This window comes from Neophocaena asiaeorientalis, unplaced genomic scaffold, assembly GCF_003031525.2.
Source record: "Neophocaena asiaeorientalis asiaeorientalis breed wild unplaced genomic scaffold, Neophocaena_asiaeorientalis_V1.1 scaffold100, whole genome shotgun sequence".
Classification (NCBI taxonomy): Eukaryota; Metazoa; Chordata; class Mammalia; order Artiodactyla; family Phocoenidae; genus Neophocaena; species Neophocaena asiaeorientalis.
In genome coordinates this window covers 9,246,917-9,257,953 of record NW_020173955.1, presented here as the reverse complement: position 1 = coordinate 9,257,953, position 11,037 = coordinate 9,246,917, and the positions used below count along the sequence as shown (strand labels likewise).

The window sequence follows — 11,037 nt, the reverse complement described above, 5'->3', positions numbered from 1 at the left end:
AGCAGACTTCCCTCGATGCCCGAAGAGGGATTGGTTCTAGGACTTGCCGCGGGTCCGGAGGGCCGACTGGAGCGTGAAAAGCTTGACTTTTAGAGACATTTCTTTCTCCATTGCTATTATTTGAAAAAATCTGCCACTTGTGGTAAGGCCTCTGGCCGTAATCTTATTTCCTCGGGGTCAAGGCACATTCTTGTATGCTTGCCAGTCCTTTCTTGTAGAAGAGAAAGTCAAGAAAAAAAATAACGTAATCTGAGACTGGGTACTTAAAGTGGTCAGTCGTTAGCCAAGTTATCTTCTCTTTAAATGTTTTCCATCTAGCACTTAACTGAGGATCTCAGCTACAGAGGGTAAAGTGGGAAGCAGGCAAGACCTTACCGTAGGACTGGCTGCCGCCCACACCTGCGTGTGCTCAGGTTGCCGCGCACCTGGCTGCCTCTCCTCTGTGAGGCCGGCTCATAGCACACACCGCTGCCCAGTCCATCTGTGGGCGTTCAGGTCACTCCATGTAGGCCTTGGGCTCTGAACCGAACCAGAGGCCACCGAGAATACAGCAGGAGTATAAAGCATGATCCCTGCTCTCAAGCCAGTAGTCAAGTTGGAAGTAATAAGAACAACACATATGAAATAACAGCAAAAATATAAGATATGTGATTAGTTCCTGAACTCTGTGGTCCAGACAGAGACCACAGATGTATAGGTTTGGGGGGGAAGGGGAGACCTGTGAGAACTGGAATGGTTGGAAATGACTCCTGGAAGGAAAGATGTGCCTTAACCTGAACCTTGAAAGGTGGGTGGGTTACAGTGAGTTGGCTGAGGAGGTAGGATGGCAGCCAGGCCAGGTTCATCTTCTGGCCAGGGGGATGTGGGCAACCTGGTGGCAGCTTTGTGGAGTAATGAGATCAGCCTGAGGTGCACCCTCAGCTAGAAGGGGGAGTAACGGGCGATAGCGAGGAGGGTGGGAAGGATGGAGGCGGGTGATGGAGGCATGAGCTTGTTCTTGACACAGGAGATGATAGAGACCCGTTGAAAATTTCGAGAGTGTGTATGTGTATCTTTACCTATTGCTTTGTTTATTTAAAATGCTCACCTTGAAAACGCCTTTTTTTGATTTAGATATAACTGATTAAAAGGAATAGACATTTGAGGTAGTCAAATTAGACTACTCTCGTATTTTTCTTACTTTATCCTTTCTTTCCAGTAAGTCACACCCTTTTACTCAACCCCCCTCCATCATCCTCACAAAACCAGCACTTGAAAATTCTGCGGATTTGGTGGAGTGTCCCCCCTTTTTCATTTTGAGCCAACCTTGGGAAACAACCCGAACCGGCAGGTGGCAAGCCTGTTCTTACGTTTAAAGCAGCTAGAAAATCCTCAGAGGGGTTTCGCTGTGCACCTGCAAAAATGACATGGGTGGCAGTAGTAGCTCTGAAATTCTTTATGAAAATTGGGTTCCTTTTTCTCCAAGCTTCCAGCTTCTGTGCTCCTTTGTAAATTGTGTCACTTCCGTGATTAAACAAAAACCTCTGAAGAGTGATCGGTAACCATCCCTTAAGTAAACTTTTCTAAGGCTGTTAGGTAAACTCTGCCCTTGGACTGAATGAGCACGTTTTTCTTAACGTTTTGGTGTGGGTCGGAAAGCGCTGCATGAATGGGCAGGTGTGCACTTTCTGGGCTGTAGTTCTGAGCTGGTTTCTGCCCTCTTGGATGATCTGTTTCCACCTTCGGCTCATCTGTTTTAGCCTAAACCCACCAAGGGACGAATGCGCATCCACTGTCTGGAGAACGTGGACAAGGCCCTTCAGTTCCTGAAGGAGCAGAGAGTCCATCTTGAGAACATGGGGTCCCACGACATCGTGGATGGGAACCACCGGCTGACCCTCGGCCTTATCTGGACCATCATCCTGCGCTTCCAGGTAAGGGACTTGGCCCGGCGATTTGGCCTCCCTCCTGGGTGTGAGCATCCCTGTGAAACTGGCCTCCCCATTCCAGAGGGACCAGGAAGACCAGGTTGAAATGTCGTCTCAGAGTCAGGTGTGCAGAGCGGCAGGTCAACGTTTGGCGGCCCTGTAGGCACGTGGCAGCTAACCATATCCTCCTTCAGTTCTGCCAGCCCCTGAAAATCTTGACTCTCCTGGCAAATAAGAGGGTTTCCTGGGCTGCGTCTCGGCCCACCATTTCACCGACACCTACTGTAAACATCTGGTGTCTGCTGCTCAGCTCTCAGGAGCAGAGGTGTAAGGATGCGGTCGATGCTAGGCTCCTACCACTGGGCTGTTTGAACTTTGCCAGGTTGTGGCATGCGTCATAGAATATCTTTAGGCGAAGCTGCTTAGGATCATGACACATGTGTGGGCTCTGTTTTCACCTTCTCCTTCTCCTTCGGATGTGAGGAAGCAGTTTTCAGGGGGGATGTGCAAAAAAGCCTTATGCGTGTTTGACCTGGTGACGATTTTATGGGTTTGTTATACCCGAGCGAAAGGTTCTAAGTATAGAAATACTCTAAGCCAGAAGGTCCTCTCAAGGTCATTTTGTCCAGTTCCTTCACTTTATGAGGGAAGGGAGGAGCCTTGCCAGGGATCACACAGCCAGTCAGGGCTGCTGCGCGTGCTTCCGACCCCTTGGAAGAGAGCGCAGCCTTTCTTGTCTGTGAAGCACCTCCGGCCTGATTCCTGGTTCTTTCTCCAGGCTGTTGCTTCGTGCTCCTGCTTTTCAGTTAAAATCTGAAATTCAGGAAACACTTCTTACCATAGCGTCCGGTTACTCTGCAAACAAAAGTCCGAACAGTCCTGTCTCCACCGTGGCTGTGTTCTCTGTATCTTCCCTTCCTGTTAAGCCCCTTTGATGAAGTTTGATTGATTTTTTTTTTTCCCTAGGTAAATAAAAATCTCACCAACAAAGGGCCATGTCAGAAATCAAATTATAGCTCTCTTTGTATTCTTACTAAAACGCTGAAATCAACCTCTAACCAATCCTTTTCCTTCTGCTCCCCTCGGGATCGGGCAGCTCTAGTTTAGTGGTCTGGGTGGGTATGTGGGAGGAGGGAGGGGGTAGGGGACCAAACCAGAGCTGTACAGAGACACTCCCTGCATGGGGGGTTCCTAAGCCAGGACCTGCCTTGGGAAAGCCGTTTACTCGTTCAGTTTCTCTGGACCCAGCTCCAGCGCTTCTAATTAAATAGGTCTGAGGCTGGGAACCACTGTGAAGGTGAGTGACATCGTTAGTGGAGATTTAATTGCAACAATCAGTGACTTTATTTTGCAAACAGAACTCTTCTGCAGGTTTCTGTCATTTAGTTCCTGAATTATTTGAAAACAGAGTGAATACCATTGCGTTCACTAACTATTGCTCTGGGCCTTAGGCCAACAGGACTCTCCTGGAGCATCGCCTCAGTTCTGTAGAGTAAAAAGTCCTATTTCTCTTGCCTTTGGCCTGTAGTAATCAGAGCGTGGAAGGGCGTCCTGACAGTGGCCTCTCTTGACAGCGGGTCTTGTGCCCCTGACGGGGAGCTGGCACACACAGCCCTTTCCAGGATTCTCGGCATGAATTGGGTTGCATCATTGACTAATTAGCTTCCTGCCAACTTGCCTTTTTCTGTGCTTGAACCTGTAAATGCTGATACGTAGTTTCTCCCTTTCCTTTGAGGCTGATGTCACTGCATGGCCTGCAGTGTTGGTGTCTGACATGACCCCGCCTCCCACAGCAGTTTTATCAAATCATCCCCCGCTCCACAAACACGTATTGATTCTGCACCAGCCAAGGCCCAGCTCACATTCTGCGTCCTCTGTGAAGCATCCCGTGTATCTACAAAGATCTCTCTCCCCACCGCCCCCCAGCTCCTGAATGTGCAACCTTGTCTTACATTTCGTGTGTGTGTGTGTGTCCAGAGTCCCCAAGATGTGGCCTACCCTGATATGTGTAGCAGGTGTGCATTAAATACCAATGATGACAGGTTTTATGCCGCTTTCCCTTAAAAGAGAGTAAAAGATGGTGTGAGAAACTGGAATGAAAGTCGTCGAGTTTGCCTGGTCCACATAGGGAGCTGTCTTCATTTCAGAAGGGTAGATATTGTTTCTGAAAGAACAAGTCTGGAAACAGATTCCCTTCACACTGAGGCATAGGAAAGCTGATGGGGGTTAATGTGTAAAATTCCACCTGCCTTTCCTGGTGAGTCTGTGTCTTACTCCTTGAGCGAAGGTTATTCTTACACACTCTTTGGAGTTTATGCAAGCTCAGACTTCACTTACAACAGTTAAAAATGGAGACTTTTTTTTAGAAGTGTAATTATTTCAATTTCTAGGTGTTTTTCCTAGTTGAAAGTTTCTAACTTTTTAATCTTACATGTATGTGTTTTATCCTCCTCCTACCACTTTCTCTTAAAAAGAATTCTGGGACGTGTTTCTAGATTAAATGGAAAGACCTTTGACAGGGGCCAGGACAGGGAAGCTTGGAATGGTTAGAGCTGAAAGAGAGGCCAACACCCTTTCCCCTGACTCCATCCCACATTTTATCATCATAATCAAGGAACTAAAGGCAAAGGGGTATTTAGAGCATTTGTTTAAAATCACGTAACTGGTAGGCAGCCCGTGATCCAAAGAGCTGACATGTATGGATCCTTACTAAGAGCCCAGCCCTTCGTACTTTGCATTTGTTCAAGTGTACAGCACGAGATAGCCACCCCTCAGAGGGGAAGCCGAGGAACTCGCCCAAGGACACGCGATAGGTGAGGGAGCCTGGATTCGGACCCAGAGAGTCTGACTTTGGTGCCAGTAGACCGGGCTCTGTGTCCTGTTGAGAATCAGCGGCCTGAGTAGCTGATGAATACAGGCTCTCTTAGTCCCTTCAGGCTGCTAAAACAAAGTACCACAGATTGGGTGGCTTCCATACAGTAGAAATTTATTGCTTACGGTTCTGGAGGCTGTAAGTCTGAGATCAGGGTGCTAGCATGGTCAGGTGAGGGCCCTCTTCCGGGTTGCATACTTCTCATTGAGTCCTCACATGGTAGAAGGCGCTAGGGATCTCTCTGGAGCCTCTTTTATAAGGCACAAATCCCATTTATGAGGGCTCTACCCTCATAACCTAAGCATCTCCCAGAGGCCCCTACCTCTTAACACCATCACCTGTGGGGCTTAGGATTTCAGCATGAGAATTGGTGCGGGTGTGGGAGACAAGCATTCAGACCATGGAAGCACAGCATTTAAGGGCACTCTTTCTCTGAGAGTTTGGGTCCGTTTTCAGGAAATGGTGCACGCGCTGTCCTCGTCAACGAAGGATTCACTCACCCTGGGGTAGAAAAATCTTTGGTTGTGAGAAAACAAACGGCATTTTTCTAGAGTCTGCTGAGGTTCAAGGCGTACCGTATGAACCACCGTTCTAGCTTGTAGTTGGAGAGGACGGGCTATGTTGGGGGTAGAAATGACCCCTAATCGGTTCTTGGAAGTCAGGCAGGTAACTAGTCTTCACTTCAGTCTTATCTTTGTGCAAAGTAGAGAACCTAGTTCTGGTTGGTGTTTCTAAGAAGTGAACCCTGGCTTCAGAAAGCAGTTCTCACTGACCCTTGGAGTAGGCAGTCTGCAGGGCTAGGTGTTGGTCTAAAGTTTACTCTTTATGTATATGCAGACCTGTTCTTCTGTGGCTCTCATTAGGAAGCTAACGCATCTATTGGTCTAACATTCCTCTGTAAATCTTAGATCCAGGATATCAGCGTGGAAACTGAAGACAACAAAGAGAAGAAATCTGCCAAGGATGCCTTGCTGTTGTGGTGCCAGATGAAGACAGCTGGGTGAGCACAGGCTCAGGGGGTTAGGGGCTGCTTCTCCCAGGACTGCGTTCTACCAGAGTCATCACTTACAAGGTGTTGACGAGTATCTTTTCCACCACTTCACTGAGACGTCTTGTTGACTCGCAAGCAGTTGATGCACTGACGATTCAGCTAGCTCTCGGAACAGGAGCTGATTTCTATCCTGGACCTGTCATTTGCACAGTCAGTTTCCCTCTGTTTATGAAGGAAGTTCCAGAGAGAAGTTAATCTTGAATTTGAAAACCCTGAAACCATGTTTAAGAATCTCATCCATGATACTTGTAAAAAGTTGTGGGTTTTTTCCTCTCTTGAATTTCTGTTGCTTTGGGAAGCTCTGTGCAGTAAACTTAAGGGTGGGTGGTCTTTGTACCTTATCTCAGTTTCCCTCTCTTTTATTCTTTCCTTGAAATTTCAGTCAAGATATTTTTTAGAGAATTGCGTCTTGCTTATTGCTCACTGAAACTGTCGGAGCTCCTAGGTACTGAGAATTGGTTTTGTACCAGGTTAATTTTGCACCAAGTCAGGACTACTTGGAGGACAGCTGTAACTGTAATGGACGTGATCAGTCAGTGGTAACTATGGAAACCATGAAGCGTGTAAGGCTTAGTAAGGGGATCAAGTTAGGAATGAACTTTTAATCAACCACAGGTAGAAAGTTATTAATAATCAATGTGGTGTAGAGTAGCTGATTGACTGCGGGTAAGTTTCAAACATAGGGAAGTGTTTCAGGGAGGTACTAGATTTACAAAGCTTCATCCAGTTCAGAGGGATAAGGAAGAAGGAGAGCTGAGTGTTTGAACAGGTAATCCCAGGTACTTCCTCGCCTGGAGTGCCGTGTGAACTCGGGTCTTGGTGTCTGCAGGGTTCTGATAGCTGTGCTGGGGGCGTGGAAAGCCAGTGAAGCAAGGAGGCCTCAGAGGCATCTAGTTGTGGTCACTTTTTTCTCAGTAAGCCTGGTGTTTTCAGTCGAGGACGCAGATCACAGATCGAATTACCAAGAAAGAAAAGCCATGTGGGCATGTGTTTTATTCTTATTTTCCAACAAGGAGAAGTTGAGGCGGATCTTAGCTTCGATTTGATTGTCCTTATTGATATTCACTGCCCGACATTTTCACAGTGCCTACAGACTTTTTTTTTTTTTAAACACTGTGTTTAGCAAAAGCACAGACCTTCGTTTGATGATTGTGTTGCTCTTGTCTTGTGCCTCGTGTTTGTTAGGTATCCCAACGTCAACATTCACAATTTCACCACTAGCTGGAGGGACGGCATGGCCTTCAATGCACTGATACACAAACACCGGTGAGTCCTTAGAGGTCATGCTAACAATTTGGGGGTGGAATGTTGACATCCTTGTGTAGCAGATCTGGGTGACTTTCAGTCCTCATGTCCGTTGCCCTCGCTGTTGCATCACGGTGGAAATTCTTCCCTTCCCCGTGAGGAAGGTGAGAGAGAATGTGTAAATTCTCCCAAACCAGAGAAACAACTTAACCCATTTTCTTCATAAACTTTGAGGTTGTTTATTTAAAAATCGGGTTTCATTGTTTGATGATTAACTAATATTGTAGGCTTTTACACTGCTAAGTGGACACTTTTGGAGTAGTCCCACTGGTCACACGGTGTGTTTTCAAGGCACGGTTTCAAGCCCCTGTGATAAATCTTTGTTCCACTGTTGTTCTACACAGGCCTGACCTGATAGATTTTGACAAGCTAAAGAAATCCAATGCACACTACAATCTGCAGAATGCATTTAACCTTGCAGAGCAGCACCTCGGCCTCACTAAACTGTTGGACCCCGAAGGTAAGGACTCCAGGGGTCAAAGGTGGGACCTTCGGCATCTCTAGCACTGAGGAGTAAATATAAAATCTGCTTTGTGTCAGTTTGTTTAATTTGTACAGTGTGCTTTGGGAATTATCTAAGGAAGAGGAGTTTAATTTTGGTGTGGCAGTTACTTGAGGATTTGTGTAAAGGATTACGTCTGAAAAGGCCTTGAGAGATGAGTATGATTTAAACACGTGCCAGAGGAGAGGGCGTGGCAGGCAGAGGGATCTGTGTGAGCAAAGGAACTGAGAAAGAGGAAGGTGTGACTGGGGACTAACAGTTTATTGGGAGTGGTGTTAGCGTGTTGTTGGGAAACATACAACTGGAAAGGTGGGTGGGGGCCCAACAGGTTACAGTCTTTAGAGGTTATTCAGCAGGCACTGGGGAGTCATTGAAGCCTCTTAGCCTCTGTGCTCAAGGAAGCAAACCTGCCTTAGGCTCTCCATACATGCTTGTTGACTGACGTTCATCCCACGGTGGCAAGAGCGTGGTCTGGCCTGGGTAGAGATAGGGGCAGGGGCCTCCTTAGGAGACTGTGCGGTGTTTGTTCCTGAGCACGAAGAGCTTCAGTGAGAAAGGTGCACCCGGAACGTGTGGGTGGCAGAAGGAGTAGCACGCGCAGTCCCTCCTCGTGGCTGGCTGCTTGGCGGCCCAGTCTCTGCACGGAACCAACCTCTCTGCTCTGCGGATCCCTGCAGCAGGACCCTGCAGACTGACTGCAGGAGACGTGGAGCAGACCTGTGTGGGACAGTCCCATAGGCTGTAAATCCCTTGCTTACCAGAATCCTAACTGTAGGCTTCATCTTAGCATGAGCTATCACAGGAACGTTTTCTGATGTCGAGAAGCATTGAAGACGTAAGAGGATTTGTTTGTAGGGCTGGAGCTTTTTAGACCCTCTCAGCTGCTAGCAGATAGTAGAGAGAAAAAACTGTATGTGAGTGAAAGTTTAAAGTTCTTATAAATATAGAACAGGAAGTTGGACTCCCCAAGGGCAGATCGAGGTCAGGAGGCTACCAGGCAGGCGTCTTGCTGTTTTCCAGTGCATCAGAGGCACTGATAGTTTCACTACAGGAAGCCGAGATAAAGTTATCTTTGTGCCAGCCCATTCAACGATTTCTCAATATAAACACGAAACTAAAATTCCTTGGACTGTGATAAATCTTTGTGCTTAACCCCTGCCTTACTCTGGAAAGGCATCCTCCCTGAGCCCTCGAGCTCTTTGTGCTTAGATAAAGAATCTTCTTTTTTTTTTTTTAACCACTATGACAAAAAGAAATTTAGTAAGTTGCTCATTAGTTAATCGTTCTAATCACCACCCACTACGAAAAGGGGATGGATGTTCCCCAGATCATTCGAAGACAAGGAGCTAAAAGAAGCAGTCGATGTCACTTATTCTGTGGGTTTGATCTTGATGATTAGTTGTCCTTAGCTGCTGTTAGTTGTCCGGTGCCCCAGAGAGCATCAGTTACAATAAAATTGTGAGCAAGTTAGAAAAGGTTTTGCTTGCTCGCTCCTTCCCAGTTATGTCGACATTTTACGTTTATTAAGTTACATACAGGGATGGCATTTTTTCCTGGCCTTCCTGCAATTCTGTATCCACGGGGCCCACTTTGATGGGGCCAGACAGACACAGGAGTTGGCCACAGGGGCCCTGGGGTGGGAACAGTAGCTGTGGCCCCCTCTGCCATCAGCTGCCTCAGTGACTCTGGGCAGGGAGCTTTCCCGCCCTGTGCCCTGGTAGTCAAGTCTTTCAAACAAGAGAAACAACCTGCCTCACACAGGGCTGCCAGGAAGGATAGAAGTGAAGGCGCGCGTGCGGAGGCACATTGAGAAAAGAGCCCCATACGTCAACAAAGAGCCATCTGTGTGCTCTCTCCTCCGTCTATCCCGAGTTGAGTACTTCCCTCGACATTGCCATACCCTGAAGACTGACCACCTTCATTCATTTGCTCCCTCCCTCGATAAATATTTATTGACCACCCACCCTGTATGTAGACAGCGCGTTAGGAGGTGGGGAGGCACGGTGGCACAGGGCTTCCCAAGGCTGGGTTCCTGCCTCGGAAACTCAGTCTTGTAAGACTAATGAAATGTGCATAAGTAATCATAGGACCTGGCAGAAAGCAGAAGATAAACAAAGCCCTTTAGGGAACAGAGGAGACAGTCATTCCAGCTGTAGGGATCGGAAATGGCTGTGTTGGAGTGGTGGCTTCTGAGCTGGACCTGAAGGGTAAGAAGAAGGTGATGTGCTGGGGAAGGCCCTTTCAGACAAAGGGAGGCTGTAACCGGAAGGAATATTGGGGATTGAGGGGTGGTAAATAGTCCAGTTTGGTTTAGATCTATAGTGCCTTAGAAGAACCAGTAGGCTATAGAACGAGAAATGTCTAGAATGGCACTTGGCACTTAGAGGAAGTGTGATAAATATTCGATGGATAGATGGAAGGGAGGGAGGGAGGGAAAGAAAGTTAGGGCAAATTGTAGAGGCCTTTGGGGTCTATACTTTATTTTTCAGACTGCAGGGCACTTCTGAGTAATTTGGGCTTGGGAGGAAGCTGTGCTTCACAGCTGTGCTTCTGGAAGATCAGCTAGGCAAGGTGTGTAAAGTGAATCGAGTAGCAGGGAGACCCAGTGAGGAAGCCATTGCTTCAGGTCTGGTTATGTGACCGTGAGAGTCGGACCCGAGAGTGACAATAAGGATTCCATAAATAGAATCATCAGGTCTCAGACCCGGTGACTAACCGGATATATGGGTAACAAGGAGATAAAGATGTCCATGGACTTAGTGGCCGGGAAAGATTCTGGTGCCACTGGCAGAAATAAGGACCACAGAGAAACACAGACCAGCTTAGGGGTCGGGGAGGCAGGGAGGTGGATGTGGTGTGTCTGGGTAGTAGCCACGTCAGTGAGATATCTGACTCAATTCTTACTATGTTCTTCATTTCTGCTTAGTAGTTTTGTATATATTTTGTCATCTCGGCGGCCTGGGGTCCTCTAGAGAAAGGATCATGTCTATTAAGACTTTTATGTCCTTCTGTCATACAGAGTGAAGTAAGTCCGAAAGAGAAAAACAGATACCGTATGCTAACACATATATATGGAATCTAAAAAAAAAAAGTGGTTCTGATGAACCTAGGGGCAGGACAGGAATAAAGACGCAGATGTAGAGAATGGACTTGAGGACGTGGGGAGGGGAAGGGTAAGCTGGGATGAAGTGAGAGAGTGGCATGGACATATACACACTACCAAATGTAGAATAGCTAGCTAGTGGGAAGCAGCCACGTAGCACAGGGAGATCAGCTCGGTGCTTTGTGTCCACCTAGAGGGGTGGGATAGGGAGGGTGGGAGGGAGACGCAAGAGGGAGGAGATATGGGGATATATGTATAGGTATAGCTGATTCACTTTGTTATACAGCAGCAACTAAC

At 47.4% G+C, this 11,037-nt stretch overlaps 1 protein-coding gene across 3 annotated transcripts in view; it reads left to right on the top strand.

The window, feature by feature from the left end:
• Nucleotides 1-11,037, top strand: part of SPTBN1 (spectrin beta, non-erythrocytic 1) — a 146,327-nt gene that overhangs the window by 86,960 nt on the left and 48,330 nt on the right. For all 3 annotated transcript variants that reach the window (XM_024753040.1, XM_024753041.1, XM_024753042.1), the window contains exons 3-6: nt 1,740-1,913; nt 5,688-5,779; nt 7,016-7,096; nt 7,480-7,595. In XM_024753040.1, the coding sequence (XP_024608808.1) occupies nt 1,740-1,913; nt 5,688-5,779; nt 7,016-7,096; nt 7,480-7,595 (463 nt within the window). The remainder of the gene's footprint in view (nt 1-1,739; nt 1,914-5,687; nt 5,780-7,015; nt 7,097-7,479; nt 7,596-11,037) is intronic.